The following is a 19,400-nucleotide window of genomic DNA, read 5'->3' as shown; positions in this document are numbered from 1 at the left end:
ATATTGGCTCCCACTCTCCTGGCTTGTAGAGTTTCTGCCAAGAGATCTGCTGTTGGTCTGATGGGCTTCCCTTTGTGGGTAACCCGACCTTTCTCTCTGGCTGCCCTTAACATTTTTTCCTTCATTTCAACTTTGGTGAATCTGACAATTATGTGTCTTGGAGTTGCTCTTCTCGAGGAGTATCTTTGTGGCGTTCTCTGTATTTCCTGAAACTGAATGTTGGCCTGCCTTGCTAGATTGGGGAAGTTCTCCTGGATAATATCCTGCAGAGTGTTTTCCAACTTGGTTCCATTCTCCCCGTCACCTTCAGGTACACCAATCAGACGTAGATTTGATCTTTTCACATAGTCCCATATTTCTTGGAGGCTTTGTTTCTTTTTATTCTGTTTTCTCTAAACTTCCCTTCTCACTTCATTTCATTCATTTCATCTTCCATCGCTGATACCCTTTCTTCCATTTGATCGCATCGGCTCCTGAGGCTACTGCATTCTTCATGTAGTTCTTGAGCCTTGGTTGTCAGCTCCATCAGCTCCTTTAAGCACTTCTCTGTATTGGTTATTCTAGTTATACATTCTTCTAAATTTTTTTCAAAGTTTTCAACTTCTTTGCCTTTGGTTTGAATTTCCTCCCTTAGCTCGGAGTAATTTGATCATCTGAAGCCTTCTTCTCTCAACTCGTCAAAGTCATTCTCCATCCAGCTTTGTTCCGTTGCTGGTGAGGAACTGCGTTCCTTTGGAGGAGGAGAGGCGCTCTGCTTTTTAGAGTTTCCAGTTTTTCTGCTCTGTTTTTTCCCCATCTTTGTGGTTTTATCTACTTTTGGTCTTTGATGATGGTGATGTACCGATGGGTCTGTGGTGTGGATGTCCTTTCTGTTTGTTAGTTTTCCTTCTAACAGACAGGACCCTCAGCTGCAGGTCTGTTGGAGTACCTGGCCCTGTGAGGTGTCAGGCTGCCCCTGCTGGGGGGTGCCTCCCAGTTAGGCTGCTCAGGGGTCAGGGACCCACTTGAGGAGGCAGTCTGCCCGTTCTCAGATCTCCAGCTGTGTGCTGGGAGAACCACTGTTCTCTTCAAAGCTGTCAGACAGGGAGATTTAAGTCTGTAGAGGTTACTGCTGTCTCTTTGTTTGTCTGTGCCCTGCCCCCAGAAGTGGAGCCTGCAGAGGCAGGCAGGCCTCCTTGAGCTGTGGTGGGCTCCACCCAGTTCGAGCTTCCTGGCTGCTTCGTTTACCTAAGCAAGCCTGGGCAATGGCGGGCACCCCTCCCCCAGCCTCGCTGCCGCCTTGCAGTTTGATCTCAGACTGCTGTGCTAGCAATCAGGAGACTCCGTGGGCGTAGGACCCTCTGAGCCAGGTGCTGGATATAATCTCCTGGTGCACCGTTTTTTAAGCCCGTCGGAAAAGCGCAGTATTCGGGTGGGAGTGATGCGATTTTCCAGGTGCCCTCTGTCACCCCTTTCTTTGACTAGGAAAGGGAACACCCTGACCCCTTGTGCTTCCTGAGTGAGGCAATGTCTTGCCCTGCTTCGGCTCGCGCACGGTGCACCCACCCACTGACCTGCACCCACTGACTGGCACTCCCTACTGAGATGAACCCGGTACCTCAGATGGAAATGCAGAAATCACCTGTCTTCTGCGTCACTCGGCGCTGGGAGCTGTAGACCGGAGCTGTTCCTATTCGGCCATCTTTGCTCCCTCCGCTAATTTTCAAATATATATTTGTCTATATATATGATCTGGCTAAAAATTTTAGTTATATATATATATATATAAAAGTAAATATATGTATATAACTAAATATATATGTATAACTAAATATATATACATAACTAAATATATATATAACTAAATATATATAACTAATATATAACTAAATATATAAATATATATGTAACTAAATATATATGTGTATATATATATATATCTAAATATATATATCTGTATATGTTCCCTGGCTAAAAATTTTAGTTAAAGTTAAATCCCACATAAACTTGATCACATGTGTTTACTTCTCCCTTCCTAACTTCATGAAAAAGAGAGTAAGGTAATGGAAAAACTCAATAAGACAAAGAGAACAGGAGTAGGAGCATTGATAGATGTAAGGTTCAAACTAACTTTTACTTATTGCAATGGAAGTTTCAACTTGAATATCTCCTTCTACATGAACTTCTGAGAGAAACCAACTAATTCTTCCCATAGAACTCCTAATATTTTAAGACTTGGAGGTACCTGGTCTGTGGAAGGCAGGAATGTGTCATGAGATTGGATACATGAGTTATTTGTTGAAAATCTTTATGATAAGTGGCTGCAGTTCCATATCCTATCACCTACTCCCTGCTCCTCAGGAGACCAAATAGTTTATTTTCTGGAGAATCTGAATGAGAATGTCCCAGACTCAGAAATCCAGGCACAGTAGGAGGATTGGTTGAAATAAGAAGACTGTGTTATTCTGTTTTGTGCTGCTATAACAGAGTACATTATAATTTATATATAACAGATTGATTTACAATGAGCAGAAATTTATTTCTCACAGTTCTGGAAGCTAGGACGTTCAAGATAAAGAGGCTGGCATCTGACAAGGGCCTTCTTGCTGTGTCATCCCATGGCAGAAGTTGGAAGGGCAAAAAGAGGCAGAGGGAGAGAGAGAACACACAAGAGGAGGATGAACTTGAACTTGTCCTTTTATAAGGAACACATTCCCATGATAATGGCATTAATCTTCATGAGGGTGGTGCCCCCATGGCTAAACACCTCCTGTTAGGCCCCACCTCCCAACAGTGTTGCATTGAGGTCAAGTTTCCAACACATTCGTTTTTGGGGGCACATTCAAACCATAGCAGAGATTAAGAGAAAATTTGCATACCTAATTTCAGGACCTGTATGTTTCATCCTAGATGCAATTAGTGAAACAGGGCATGAGTTATTTAGTTTTACATTATCAGATTTCTAGTAGTAATCTAGATATAGATTTTTCCCTTTTCAACATCTTCTAAATAATTGTATAGTCTAAACATAATTAAAAAATTTTAACATCTCAAATTCTCTCATCACTTTAACATGTTTTAGAAAAGGTAAATCAAAGGTCAGTTCATGTGAGAGTGTGTAAAATATTAATTTCATTTAACCTACTCAGTTTCTTTACTTGTAATAACAGAATTATAAGCAGAAAAATGATTGTACAAATAAACATAAATGATGTCATTTGATTTATTTGCTTTTTAGAATTATGAAAACCCAATAAATAGAGTTTTTTTTCCTCTTCTATTTCTTTTCCTTAAATTCAGGGGCTGGAAGAGGGCTGACGACAATGAAGAATCCCTCCTCCTGCTTGCTTAATTATTTTAGATCTTCACATAACTTTTTTTTCTTTTTCTTTTCTTTTATTATTATTATTTTTTGAGACAGGGTCTCACTCTACCACCCAGGCTGGAGTGCAGTTCTGTGATCTTGGCTCACTGCAACCTCTGCCTCTTGGGCTCAAGAGATCTTTCCACCTCAGCCCTCTGAGTAGCTGGGACTACAGGCACATACCACCATGCCCAGCTAATTTTTGTATTTTTATAGAGATGGGGTGTTGTCATATTTTCCAGGCTGGTCTCAAACTCCTGGACTGAAGCAATCTGCTCGCCTTGGCCTCCCAAAGTGCTGGGATTATAGGCATGAGCCACTGCACCCAGCCAACATAACTTTATGAATAAACTAAATTTCATATTATGCATTTTTATTTTCCCAGTGTAATAAATTGATTTTATTAACAAGAGATATTTAAGTAAAATATACATTTTGCTTCCCAATATATCTGAAACGAATAGAATAAATACATAAAATATATTCTACCTTCCCAGTGTTATACATCGGCATTACTAAAATGTAGATATTTTAGATATAGTTGAGTTTACCAAAACTCACCTACTCTTTTCCTACAAAAATAATCACCAAAACAAAAATTCAGTGCAGGCCAAGAAAATATTTCTATCCGCTATTTTATGTCTTTGGAATTTCAAAGTACTATACCTTTCTAGCTTATATTTTTTTGCAACCAATTCTAAAATTGTGTTCCCTGTTTATAGTCTTCTCAGACCCCAAGTTCCTGAGGTAACATGGGAATCAGTGCTGTCTCTATGTGTGTGTATCTATGTGGCATGTATTTGCCTCAGCTCCCCCCTTCTAACTTCTCTTGTCTAACCCAACTTCATACAGACTCCTTAGGTCTTCTGATTCTCAGTTTATTCCAATTTCCTGTATAAATAGTCCCTCTTGTCTGCAGGTGGTATGTTCCAAGACCCCCAGTGGATGCCTGAAACCGTGGAGAGTACCGAACCCTATATATACTATGTTTTTTTGATAACTGAGACCCCTACTAAGTGGCTAGGAGACAAGTGGCATATATAGCATGGATACACTGCACAAAAGGATGATTTACATCCCAGGTGAGGTGCAGCAGGATAGTGTGAAATTTTATCCTGCCACTCAGAATGGTGTGCAATTTAAAAACATGTGAATTGTTTATTTTGAGAATGCTCTGTTTAATATTTTTTGAACTGCAGAAGGCCAAACCATGGATAAGGGAGGACTACTCCACTTGGTTGCTTTTCCATGGATAATCATTAGTTACTGATTTCACATGAAATTTAGTCAATATATTTAGTGATTCGTTATTAAATTTCATAGATATTTTTACTTTCAGTTTTTTAAATAAGATTCAATTTCTTAATTTTCTTAAGATGTAATATGGACATTAAGTACAGGGGCATATATTTTTCCTTTAATTCAACCATGAAAAGTATAAAAATATTATAAAAACAGAAGTTGAAAATTCCAGTGTTAATCTTCATAGTAAATATTGGCTTCTTTTCCTCCTGAACAGGTCATTATCCAACTTTTAGAGGTGATGGATCATCTGCATAGAGGGGAATTGGTTGCTGCAATACTTCGTAACCGGTATATTTATGGAAATAGTTTAACTTATATAACGTCTTTCCTATTTATATACCTAACATAGCAGGCATTCAATAAATATTTGTTGAATACTTGGTATAAAATAAGTATTTACTGTATGAATGAATTAGAGAATGACTAAGTGACAAAGAAATTGAATAAAGAGGATGTTAGTGACAATGTGTCCTGAGATAATGAAAAAATAGAGAATATATTTAGAAAATATAATTGGTATAAATTATGAGCACCTGGAATACAATCAGTGGAGATATTTATTTGAATTTTTAGTTTTAAAGGCATATCTGAATAAATACAGGTATCCATAGCTTAAGAATAGATGTGCCAACAACACATTTTTAAAAATAGGATTGTCCTGTGATTGTATATATTTATATTATTTAAAAATCCAGTTAAAACCTTTTCAGGGAGTTACTATGAGATATTTAAAGCTTCTTCTGACAAATTAGGATTTTAAATTTATTATTTAAAGAAAAATAGCCTTGTTTTGCAGGTGTGACAGAGTCTGTCTTATTCCCAGTAGCTTGATTGTACAGTTTGGATGAAACGTTTGGAATAGTATGTTTGAGTTGTCTGTATCCTGGCTCTGATGCTTACTAGTGGTATAGCGTTGGGCAAGTTTCGTAGTCATTCTATACCTCAATTTCCTCACCTATGAAATGGTGTTAATAATAGTACCTACATTGCAGGGTTGTTGTGAAGATTAAATAAGTGTGAAAGGTGGGGGATGTATGAAAGTGTGTGTGTGTGTGTGTGTGTGTGTATGTGTGGAGAGAGAGAAAAAATAGAGAGCGGGTGTGAGTGAGTGAGCTGGGCATATAGTAAGCAGTATATATGAGCTAGTATGAGGGAACTTTTAAAAGTTCATGGAAAAAATGGAAATAAAAGATAAAAATAAAAAAAACTGTTTCTTAATATAAGCTCCACCCAAATCAAGTTGCTTTTACAAGTGTTGATACCAGCCATTTAAAGAACTGAGGGTCCTGGGAATTTAACCATATCAATGATGTTTCTTTTACATTATTAAGTGAAGAAAAATGGGTGCTCTTTAAAGGGTTTTTAAGACTAGGAAACAAAAAGAAGTCAGAAGGAGCCAAATTAGTACTGTAAGATGGGTGCTTAATGATTTCCCATCAAAACTCTCACAAAATTGCCCTTGTTTGAGAAATGAGCAGAAGCATTGTTATGGTGAAGAAGGACTTTCTGCTGAAGCTGTCCTAGGCATTTTTCTGGTAATATTTTGGTAACTTTCTCAAAACACTCTCATAATAAACAGATGATATAGTCCTTTGGCCCTTCTGAAAATCCTCAAGCAAAACGTCTTGATCATCCCAAAATAACTGTTGTTGTGACTTTTGCTTGTGACCAGTCTGCTTTTGTTTTGACTGGGTTACTTCTACCTTTTCCTAGCCATTGCTTTGATTGTGCTTGTCTTCAGAATCATACTGGTAAGGCCATGTTTCATTTCATGTTACAATTCTTTGAAGAAATACTTCAGGATCTTGATCCTACTTGTTTAAAATTTTCCATTGAAAGCTCTTTTCTTGTCTGCCGCTGATCTATGTGTAATTGTTTTGGTAGCCATCAAGTGGAAAGTTTGCTCAACTTGAATTTCTCAGTTGGAGTTATGTCAGCTGAACCAACTGTGGTATCTATGGTGTTGGGTATCATGTCTGCTGTTATTCACTGGTCCTCTTTAATTAGGGCATGAGCAAGATTAATTTTTTCCTTGCAAATTCATTCGGATCATCTGCTGCTGAGGGCTTCATCTTTAACATCATCTCATCCCTTTCTAAAATGAGTTATCCGTTTGTAAACTGCTGATTTCTTTGGGGGCATTGTCCCCATAAACTTTTCATAAAGCATCAACGATTTCATCATTCTTCCACCCAAACTTTGTGATAAATTTGATGTTTGTTCTTGCTTCAATTTTAGCAGAATTCATGTTGCTTTGATAGAGGCTCTTTTCAAACTGATGTCTTATACTTCTTAGTGCTTCAAACTGGGTCCTGTTCAGGCATGTTATAACACATTACTATGAGTTTATTTTCATGCAAAAAAATTGAAATCCATGCATAGTTTTTTTCAAAATACACATTTTGCATGAACTTTTTGAAGATCCCTCATATTATTCAAATATAAAAGTGAGATTTAATTATTTTGAAAATGTAGTATTTGTGTTTTTCAATTCCGAGGTATTTGAAAATACAGGCATGTTGTAAAATGAACAGAAAACGTAGGAAAGGTTGAGGTAGGAAGGGAACATATATAAAGTTACTGTTACTTGACAGATACCATAGAAGGAATTTTCCATAATAATCCAATTAGAGAAATAATATGATGGGTGCCTGTTTGTTGGAATGTATACAGTAGTCCCCCTTTATCCATGCAGGATACATTTCAAGGCTCCAAGGTTGCCTGAAACTGAGGATAGTACCGAATCCAACTGTCATCAATCAGAACATATTTCTGCTCATCTCTTCTACTCACAAATATAAATATTTTCCATCTTAACTAAGCACTTTTCATACACTGTGGTCATAACTTTTGCAGTTTGAGTGTGACAGCAGAACTAGCACAAGCTGCTTCTTCCTTCTCCACAATTTCACCAACAGATTTCTTTCTTACTGTTGATCTGAGCAACCTCAGCATGTGATTTTTAAAAATTAATTTTGTTTTAAGTTCTGGGATACATGTGCAGGATGTGCAGGTTTCTTATGTAGTTAAAACGTGTGTTCTGGTGGAGGGAGAACATACTCTTGTAAGTCAAGAACTTTGACCCTTTCACTTAAAGGAAACCCTTTATGGCTTCTCTTTGATATATCCAAGTCACCAGTATCACTATTCTTGCACTATGGGCCATTATTAAGTTAAATAAGGGTTCCGTGAACACAAGCACTAAATACCTCAGCAGTTGATCTAATAACTGAACTGGCTACTAAGTGACTCATGGGTGGGTAGCGTTTACAGCAAGGATGCTGGACAAAGAGATAATTCCCGTCGTGGGTGGGGTGGAGTGAAGTAGGATAGTGTAAGGTTTCATCATCTTACTCAGAATGACACACAATTGAAAACTTATAAATTGTTTATTCCTGGAGTTTTCTATTTGATATTTTCTTTAGAATGTGGTTGACCATGGGTAACTGAAACCAGGGGAAAGTGAAACCATGCATAAGCAGGGACTACTGTACTATCATCTGGGCTAGGGTGGAATATTCAGCTTAGGGGCTGTAAAATAGACTTGCTCACAGATACAGAAAATAGGGGAATCATAGCAGGGATAATATGTGGCCATGTTGGGTGAAAACAGGAGTAGATCAGGGGATGGTGAATTTATAGCTGCATGTATCAGTAGTTCCTTCTTTATTGTTGCTGTGTAATATTTCATTGTTTAAATATGCAACGATTTATTCTATCTATTTTCCTGTTGATAGTCATTTAAGTTGCATCCAGCATTTGGCTATAATGCATAAAACTGTTATTAGAATTCTTGTATAAAATTTATTTTGGCCACATGCACTCATTTTGTTTGGATTTACAGTATACTAGAAGTGGAATTGCTGGGACATAGAGTAAGCTACTGTTGTTTAACATTTGTAGAAACTACCAAACGTTTTTTGAAAATAGTTGTACCATTTTATACTCCCACCAATAATAAGTGAGAATCTTTACTAACACTTGATATTGTTAGCTTCTTTAATTTTAGCCATCTGTGGGTGTGTAGTACTTCCTCATTATGGTTTTCACTCTTCATTTTCCTCATGTGTAATGATATGAATAGGTTTTCTTATGTTTATTAGCTATTTGGATATATTTTAGAAGCATATGTTCAAGTGTTTTGGCCATTTAAAAATGGGTTGTTATTTTATTTTGATTATTAGGAGTTTTTAGTTCACTCTGGATATATAAGTATTTGTACTGTGAATATTTCCTTCCAGTCCATGGCTTACCCTCGAATTCTGGTATTTGTGTCTTTTGATGAGCAGTAGTTCTTTTTAAAATGAAGTTCAGTTTATCATTTTTCTTCTGTTATGCTTGGTGCTTTTTGTATCTTGCCCAAGAAATCTTTGCCCTTCCAAATTTGAGGTTTTCTTCCAAAAGTTTTGCAGTTTTAGCCCTCACATTATAAATGCATTCTTGACTGCAAACCAGAGAAGTGAATGTATGGCCTAGATTCCACATAAGATCTAAGTGATTAATAAGACCACTTTACAGAAGAAAAGTTCTTTGTACTTTTAATTCTAAGCTAATACCTTTGTAAATGGCAAGGTAACTGAATGATAACTTGAGCTAAATCTGGCATTGCAGAGAGACCTAGTCTTATGGCCCCTAGTTTATAACACAATGACTTTTGAGTCTTCTCTTGTAACCTTTCTTATAAATAAAGCCCCTTTGAAAGAAATATAATTCTGATTCTAAGTAATGTGATCCAGAACATAGAAAATAATGGGAAGTTGCATAGTTCAAATGTCAAAACCTGAGAAAAACATTGCTTGCATGCATATACAAATTATGGGTCAGTTTCAAATTCCAAATAAAATAAAACCAAAAACATTCAGAAATATATGAAAAGGCTCACATCTGGAATCACAGCACTTTGGGAGGTTGAGGAGGGTGGATTATCTGAGGTTAAGCGTCCAAGACCAGCCTGGCCAACATGGTGAAATCCTGTCTCTACTAAAAATACAAAGAAAATTAGCTGGGCATGGTGGTGCACACCTGTAATTCCAGCTATTTGGGAGGCTGAGGCATGAGAATCACCTGAACCTGGGAGGCGGAGGTTGCAGTGAGCTGAGATCGTGCCACTGCCTTCCAGCCTGGGTGACAGAGCAAGACTCCGTCAAAAAAGAAAAATGGAATATATGAAGGGAATAAACTCTTTTTGACTAAGAAAGTTTTATCCCAGCATGAGAATGGTTTAAGATCGTGAAAGTTATTCATAGAATGCATAGATGTAATGAGAACCAAAAGTGAAAATCCAAAGGTGTTTGAAAACAATTACATGCTCATTTTAAGAATAGAAAAGAGCCCTTAAAAGACATGTACCCTAAAACTTAAAGTATAAAAAAAAGATTAGTGACAGAAACTTGCACTTATAATAAGAAAAAATTATCTCTCTGAAACAACAATTCAGCATCACACTTAATGGTAATATATAAGAGTTGTTCCTTAAGCAGCAATAAAATAAGAATGCCCACAATCAACATAATATTGAATATATATCTATAAATTCTGTCCAATATCAGTAAAGAGGCATAATTAATGGAAGGAAGAAGAGAAAATTACCAATTCCTAGAAGATAAATAGTGCTGGGAAAACTGTATATCCACTTGCAAAAGAATGAAACTGGATCCTTATATTACATTGTACACAGAAATAAACGCAAAATGGATTAAATACCAAAGTGTAAGGCCTGAAATCATAAAGCTTCTGAAAGTAAACACAAGGGATCAGAGCTATCAGGAAGAGCTTGACAAAAAAGAAAAGAAAACACAAGGGAAACACTCCTTGATATTGGCCTTGGCAATGATTTTTTTGGATATCACCCCAAAAGCTTAGGCAACAGAAACAAAAATAAACAAGTTGGGACTACATAAAAATCTTCTTCATGGGAAAGAAAACAATAAACAAAACGAAAAGGCAGCCTACATATTGGGAGAAAATATTTGCAAACCATATATGTGATGAGGGTTAATATCTTAACATAGCTTACATAACTCAGTAGAAAAGAAACACACCAAATAACACAACTTAAAAATGAGCAAAGGACCTGAATAGATATATTTTTAAAAATAATACATAGAAATGGCCAACAGGCATATAAAAAGGTGCTCAACATCACATCATCAGGGAAATGTAAATGAAAACCATGATGAGATATCACCTTGCACCTATTAGGATGGCCATTATCAGAAAGACAAATGATAGCAAGTGTTGGAGAGGATGTAGAGAAGAGAACCCTTACACACTGTTGGTGGGAATATAAAATGATGCAGCCATTATGGTAAACAGTATAGAAGTTCCTCAAAAACTTGAATACAGAACTACCATATGACCCAGTAATCCCACTTCTGGGTATATATGCAAGAGTAATGGAATTAGCACTTCCTCGAGATATCTGTACTTTCATGTTCATTGCAACATTATACACAATAGCTAAGATATGGAAACAACTTTCAATGGATGACTGGATAAAGAAATTGTGATACACACACACACACACACACAAATGGGATATTATTCAGTCTTTTAAAAAGGAGATAAAGCCTAGAGAAAATTTTTACAATCTACCCATCTGACAAAGGGCTAATATCCAGAATCTACAAAGAACTTAAACAAATTTACAAGAAAAAATCAACCCCATCAAAAGTGGGTGAAGGATATGAACAGACACTTCTCAAAAGAAGACATTTATGCAGCCAACAGACACATGAAAAAATGCTCATCATCACTGGCCATCAGAGAAATACAAATCAAAACCACAATGAGATACCATCTCATGCCAGTTAGAATGGCAATCATTAAAAAGTCAGGAAACAACAGGTGCTGGAGAGGATGTGGAGAAATAGGAGCACTTTTACACAGTTGGTGGGACTGTAAACTAGTTCAACCATTGTGGAAGACAGTGTGACGATTCCTCAAGGATCTAGAACCAGAAATACCATTTGACGCAGCCGTCCCATTACTGGGTATATACCCAAAGGATTATAAATCATGCTGCTATAAAGACACATGCACACGTATGTTTATTGCAACACTATTCACAATAGCAAAGACTTGGAACCAACCCAAATGCCCATCAATGATAGACTGGATTAAGAAAATGTGGCACATATACACTATGGAATACTATGCAGCCATAAAAATGATGAGTTCATGTCCTTTGTAGGGACATGGATGAAGCTGGAAACCATCATTCTCAGCAAACTATCACAAGGACAGAAAACCAAACACCGCATGTTCTCACTCATAGGTGGGAATTGAACAATGAGAACACTTGGACACAGGAAGGGGAACATCACACACCGGGGCCTGTAGTGGGGTAAGGGTAGGGGGGAGGGATAACATTAGGAGATATACCTAATGTAAATGACGAGTTGATGGGTGCAGCAAACCAACATGGCACATGTATACATATGTAACTAACCTGCACATTGTGCACATGTACCCTAGAACTTAAAGTATAATAATAAAAAAAAGGAGATAATGCCATTTACAACAACATGGATGAACGTGGAGGACATTATGCTAAATGAAATAAGGCAGATATCGAACAAAAAATACTGTTTTTTTTTATTATTATACTTTAAGTTTTAGGGTACAAATGCACAATGTGCAGGTTAGTTACATATGTATACATGTGCCGTGCTGGTGCGCTGCACCCACTAACTCGTCATCTAGGATTAGGTATATCTCCCAATGCTATCCCTCCCCCCTTCCCCCACTCCACAACAGTCCCCAGAGTGTGATGTTCCCCTTCCTGTGTCCATGTGTTCTCATTGTTCAGTTCCCACCTATGAGTGAGAATATGCGGTGTTTGGTTTTCTGTCCTTGTGATAGTTTGCTGAGAATGATGGTTTCTAGCTTCATCCATGTCCCTACAAAGGACATGAACTCATCATTTTTTATGGCTGCATAGTATTCCATAGTGTATATGTGCCACATTTTCTTAATCCAGTCTATCATTGTTGGACATTTGGGTTGGTTCCAAGTCTTTGCTATTGTGAGTAGTGCCGCAATAAATATACGTGTGCATGGGTCTTTATAGCAGCATGATCTATAATCCTTTGGGTATATACCCAGTAATGGGACGGCTGGGTCAGATGGTATTTCTAGTTCTAGATCCCTGAGGAATGGCCACACTGACTTCCACAATGGTTGAACTAGTTTACAGTCCCACCAACAGTGTAAAAGTGTTCCTATTTCTCCACATCCTCTCCAGCACCTGTGGTTTCCTGACTTTTTAATGATCGCCATTCTAACTGGTGTGAGATGGTATCTCATTGTGGTTTTGATTTGCATTTCTCTGATGGCCAAATTGTCTCAGCCCAAAATCTCCTTAAGCTGATAAGCAACTTCAGCAAAGTCTCAGGATACAAAATCAATGTACAAAAATCACAAGCATTCTTATACACCAACAGCAGACAAACAAAGAGCCAAATCATGACTGAACTCCCATTCACAATTGCTTCAAAGAGAATAAAATACCTAGGAATCCAACTTACAAGGGATGTGATGGACCTCTTCAAGAAGAACTACAAACCACTGCTCAAGGAAATAAAAGAGGATACAAACAAATGGAAGAACATTCCATGCTCATGGGTAGGAAGAATCAATATCGTGAAAATGGCCATACTGCCCAAGGTAATTTATAGATTCAATGCCATCCCCATCAAGCTACCAATGACTTTCTTCACAGAATTGGAAAAAACTACTTTAAAGTTCATATGGAACCAAAAAAGAGCCCGCATCACCAAGTCAATCCTAAGCCAAAAGAACAAAGCTGGAGGCATCACACTACCTGACTTCAAACTATACTACGAGGCTACAGTAACCAAAACAGCATGGTACTGGTACCAAAACAGAGATATAGATCAATGGAACAGAACAGAGCCCTCAGAAATAATGCCGCATATCTACAACTATCTGATCTTTGACAAACCGGAGAAAAACAAGCAATGGGGAAAGGCTTCCCTATTTAATAAATGGTGCTGGGAAAACTGGCTAGCCATATGTAGAAAGCTGAAACTGGATCCCTTCCTTACACCTTATACAAAAATCAATTCAAGATGGATTAAAGACTTAAACGTTAGACCTAAAACCATAAAAACCCTAGAAGAAAACCTAGGCATTACCATTCAGGACATAGGCATGGGCAAGGACTTCATGTCTAAAACACCAAAAGCAATGGCAACCAAAGCCAAAATTGACAAATGGGATCTAATTAAACTAAAGAGCTTCTGCACAGCAAAAGAAACTACCACCAGAGTGAACAGGCAACCTACAAAATGGGAGAAAATTTTCACAACCTACTCATCTGACAAAGGGCTAATATCCAGAATCTACAATGAACACAAACAAATTTACAAGAAAAAAACAAACAACCCCATCAAAAAGTGGGCGAAGGACATGAACAGACACTTCTCAAAAGAAGACATTTATGCAGCCAAAAAACACATGAAAATACTGTATTTGTAAATGTCAAATAGAAACACAGGGGCAGGAGTGGGAAGAAATGGGAAGAAGAAGGTCATAGCATGAAAATTTGCAGTTAGGTGGGGTGAATAAGTCTAGAGATGTAATCTATGGCATGAGGACAATGGTTAATAATGATATATTGTATTCTGAAAATTTGCCAAGGAAGTAGATTTTAGATGTTCTTACCACACAAAATGGCAACTCTGGAAGGTGATGGATATATTAATTTGTTTAACTGTAGTAATCATTTCACTTTATGTGTACCAAAACATCATATTGTACACTTTAAATATATGCAATAAAAATAGAAATAAATAAAAACGTTAGGCTTGTATATCTATAAAAGCTAAGTCTTAAAAACAACCCCTTAGTGCTAGAACTAATGAGTTATAAAAAATAGTTGGATATAAATAAAAATTTTTAAAAACAGTACCTTTTGTCTGTATCAGAAATCGCCATTTGGAAGATATAATGGAAAACAATCAATTTATAATAGCCATAACAAAAATGTCTAGGATTTATATTATGAATATTTAAAAATTCTGCTCAGAGACAGGAAAGAAGACATTTTAAATATGGAGAGTTATACATACCATGGTTCTTGATAAAAGACTGAATGCTAAGAAGAGATACATTATTTCCAAATTGTCCTATACATTCTACATAAATTTAGTAGGATATTTAAAAATTTGGCAAAGCAAATCTTCAATAAGTTAATGAATATCTGAAAGAAATTTATCTCCATTATTAGTACATTGTCTGCTATGTAGTAATTGCTCTTTAATTTACTAAATAAAGGACTAGTAAAAAATCTATATTTGTTCTGTTTATGATGCAACAAATACTTATTGTGTAATTGGTAAGAACTAAACATTGTCACGTGCAAAAGCATGATGAAAAGTGATGAGTTCTTCTACTCATTGACCTTCTTCTGGGGGTGTGGTGTGGTCAGATAATAAATATATATCACGGAGAAAATCGTTATGAAAAATTAATAAGGCAGGTGGAAATATAAAGAGTTAAGAGTGAGCGGAGGTCAGTGTAGAAGGGCATTAACTTCTTATTAGCCTTGCATGTGTTTAGTCTTGTAATCTATCATCCGTCATATATTTTACCCTATATGAAGTTTTATTCTAGTGCTTTATGAGCTATAGGGAGAAGTCAGCCACATGTGGTTTGCTTTGATGCAAACAGTATACTTATCTGAACATCCTCATGCATGCATTATGGTAATGTCTAGGAGGACACGTTGTGGTGAGAGTCACCAGTTTGTTGTTGTGGCGGGATTTTCTGATTGCATTCCTGGAGCTAATAGCATTTCTGTAATGCTCTGACAGCGTTTCAGTCTTCTAAAAGTAGTCTTTCGTAGATGAAACACAGTATAAAATATCGTCTGGTATTTCCAACACAGGAGAAAGAGTGCCAAACACTGTACAATCATATTTTTATCATTTTAACAAATATTATTCGCCACTTACTGGGTAGGGTGCTAGGGATATAGCAGTGAATGTTAATACATGGTTTTCTGTGTAGTGGGGAATACACACAAATAATTGTGTTTCTTAAGTGCTGTTGAAAGGACGTATGGGGTGCTACTGACTGTGTATAACACATATATACACCGGGTCTTGGGGGTGTCAGGACAGGCTTTATGAGTGAAGTCATGTTTCTTCTACTTCTCTCCATTTCCACTCTACTACCACCATCTTAGTTCAAGCTACTCTCATCTTTTGCCTGACGTCCTGCAATAACCAATTGGTTAGTTCATTTTTCTCTAAGTTCTAATTAGAGTTCTCTTTTCAGAATTCAAATCTAGCCATGTTGCCTTTTCACTTTCAAATTATTCTATAGCTGTATCTTAATTTTAGGATAACGTCCAATGTGAATCTCACATTGCACTACTATGCATGAAGGCATGAAAAAGCATGATGCATTCACAGAGCTATAATCAAAATCAGATGATTATTAATTATAATAATAAGGAGCAAAGTAAGAAAAGGCTGGAGATGAGTTAGGAGAGGGAGGTATGGATCAAGTTAAGAAGCATTTTATGTTTATGCTAAAGAGTTTACATACTTCACAGACTGCAGAGATCTACTGAAGCTTACAAACAGAAGAGTGATGTGATCTGCCTTATACTGCTAGAAAGATCACTTTGGTGGCTGTGTGGATTATTTGGGGAAGGAGGATGGGAAAATTAGGAGACCAGTGATCAGTCTATTGTAGCAGTCAAAGAAAGAAATGAAAAGAGTCTGAACAAAGGTGATGGCAGTGGGAATGAATGAAAGGGAATGCATTTGTGAAATACTTAGGGATGAATTTTACAATGTTTGGCAACCAACTCGTTTCTTCACACTCTAGTCAGAAGGTTCTTTTAAAATTGTTAATCTGATAATGTCACGTAGACTGTCCTTTCCTGTTTATGACTATTAAAATCCTACTTGTTCCTCAAGACCCATATTGAATTCCATACCCTACATAAAGCCTCATCTGATCAATCCAATCACATGATCAGGAGAGCTTCTTGCCTCTGAACTGCTTTACCACTGCAATGAATTTTATCATGTTTGGTTCTGCATTGAAGTAATTTGAGCCTTTATTTGCTTATGCCTAAGGGAGCCCTTTCAGAGAGTGACTGGCTGTATCTAATGTATTTTTATATCCTGTATTGTACATAATGCAGGATTTTGCACATAGTAAGCTTTCAGTAAATACCTGTAGAAGCTGTACCATTTATCAACAATTACTGGATGGTGATTTTATTCAGTAAAATGGTTTAGAGTAGTTTTCTTTTGTTTCCCACAGTTAACTCTTACTTATAGTTAAGTAATTTAATATTAAGTGACAGTCTTTAAGACTGTAAAGTAGGCTAATTGAATTTAGTATAGATTCTAGGAATAAGCCCAGACTTTTTTTTTTTTTTTTTTTTGAGACGGAGTCTCGCTCTGTCGCCCAGGCTGGAGTGCCGTGGCGCGATCTCGGCTCACTGCAAGCTCCGCCTCCCGGGTTCACGCCATTCTCCTGCCTCAGCCTCCCGAGTAGCTGGGATTACAGGCGCCCGCTACCACGCCCGGCTAATTTTTTGTATTTTTTTTTTAGTAGAGACGGGGTTTCACCGTGTTAGCCAGGATGGTCTCGATCTCCTGACCTCGTGATCCGCCCGCCTCGGCCTCCCAAAGTGCTGGGATTACAGGCGTGAGCCACCGCGCCCGGCCAAGCCCAGACTTTTGTACTGACATAATGTATAATCATGTCTTCATGGTGTAGAATGTCAAGGGAATACAGGGCTGGGAATCAGGTCATTCCATGTTTAAAAATATTTAGCCTTTACTATTTGTCAAGTGGTGTCCTCATCTGTCACATGTAAGAATTGGAAGATGGAAATCTTTCTTTTCATTTTAAAAGTCTAAAATTATATTTTTAAGCTGAAGCACATAGTACATGCTAAAGAAACACATATGTGATTAACTTCATATAAAACAAATTTAACAAGGTGATCAGCCATTGGAGATAAGTCCTTTTATTAATTTATCATAATTTGGTTTTCTCACTTTCAATGAAGGTATCTTTTCTGTGTTTTTTGAAGATTAAAAACTTGTGAGGGTCTGGTTTTATCATGGGTGAAGTAAGCGTGGCAATAACTGTAAGCCAAATCTTTGGCTAGAAGATCTAGCCAATAAAAATAATAAGAGGGTAACACATGAAATTCTGAGACTAGTTACCTTTTATACATTGGAATTATTTTGGTCTAAAAATTCTGTAGGTTTTGGTTATCCACTATTATTGTCATAAGATCTTATGGTAGACACACATGAAATTTATCACCATATTTGTTCCTATAACTGAAGAGTTGCATGTTTTCATACAAAGGATATGGGCTTGTTAGTAATGTTGCATGTTTTATATATTTGAAGGAATTTTCCAGTTCATAGAAAGTACATCTGTTCTTGGGGAGAATAATTGCTACTCCAATTTCAGTCATCCTACCTATCTTGAGTGTTGCTGTTCATATTTACATTCTTCCTGTGCAATCTCATCTACCGCAATTATTTCAGTCCTTGCCTACATACTGAAGACCTTTCATTTATAGCTCGAGTCTCAATTTTTTCTGAGTCCCAGACTAAAAGTTGTTTATTTTCTCCCTCCACAATTTTTTGTTTGTTTGTTTGGACTCTACAAGTAATACATATTTATTACAGAACACTTAGAAAAATAGAAAATTATATATATGCAGGGTAAATAATCACATAAGATAGCCTCTGTTAACACCTCGATATATTTTCACTCTAGTCTTCTGATACATTTTTAAATGTAACTAAGGTTTTACTTATTGAATATGATCTAGTTATAGTAGTGTGGTTAAGGGTGAGGCTCTGAAGTCTGCCAAATATAGGTTTCATTCAAACTCTGCTACTTACTAGCTGTGTGAAATTTGGAAAGTGTCTTAACTCCTATGAGTCCATTTCCTCATCTATAAAATAAAGTAATATCACTGTGTGGGATTGTTCTGTGGATTAAATAAAATGTTTGTAATATGGTTAAGTTCCTGGCATATGGTAAATGCTCAGTAAATGGAAGCGCTTACTGTTTTATTATACTATATATCATGTCTGTACCTCCCTGTTTTTCTTATTAGATTTTGAATATTTTGACATCAGTAAAGACTTGTAGTTATAATAGCTGCATGGCATAAGCCATTCTGTGGTACAAACAATGTCTTAATATTAGATATTTAGGCCAATTCCATTTTGGGGGTATTGGGGGAATCAGCCCCCAATATTTCAATGTAGGTTCTTTCCTATTTTCCCTAAGTGTCAGCCAGTCTGAGAAATAAAGAGAAAGAGTACAAAGAGAAGAATTTTATAGCTGGGCCGCTGGAGGCGAAGTCACATATCGTCAGGTTCTGTGGTATCCACTTGAGCTGCAAAACCAGCAAGTTTTTATTAGGGATTCTAAAAGGGGAGGGGGTGTATGAAAAGGGAGTAAGTCAAAAAGATCACATGCTTCAAAGGGCAATAAAAGATCACAAGGCAAAGGCAAAATTAGAATACTGATGAGGGTCTGTGTGCCACTGTGCATGCATTGTCTTGATAAACATCTTAACAGGAAACAGGGTTCAAGAGCAGAGAACTGGTCTGACTAGAATTTACCAGGCTGGAATTTCCCAATCCTAGTAAGCCTGAAGGCACTGCAGGAGACCAGGGTGTATTTCAGTCCTTATCTCAAACCCATAAGACAGACACTCCCAGAG

General features: G+C 37.0%; 1 protein-coding gene across 5 annotated transcripts in view; it reads left to right on the top strand.

The window, feature by feature from the left end:
• KLHL13 (kelch like family member 13) overlaps positions 1 to 19,400 on the top strand; it is a 218,866-nt gene that overhangs the window by 83,285 nt on the left and 116,181 nt on the right. The window contains exons 3-4 of one of the 5 annotated variants that reach the window (XM_055106640.1): positions 4,263 to 4,425; positions 4,863 to 4,936. The exons of 3 other annotated variants lie outside the window; for them this stretch is intronic. In XM_055106640.1, the coding sequence (XP_054962615.1) occupies positions 4,887 to 4,936 (50 nt within the window). In that variant the 5' untranslated portion in view covers positions 4,263 to 4,425; positions 4,863 to 4,886. The remainder of the gene's footprint in view (positions 1 to 4,262; positions 4,426 to 4,862; positions 4,937 to 19,400) is intronic. One more of the 5 variants, XM_003814284.3, reaches the window with a different exon arrangement.

This window comes from Pan paniscus, chromosome X (genome assembly GCF_029289425.2).
Source record: "Pan paniscus chromosome X, NHGRI_mPanPan1-v2.0_pri, whole genome shotgun sequence".
NCBI lineage: Eukaryota > Metazoa > Chordata > Mammalia > Primates > Hominidae > Pan > Pan paniscus.
Note: the sequence above shows the minus strand (reverse complement) of the source record. Positions and strands in the feature narration are given on the sequence as shown.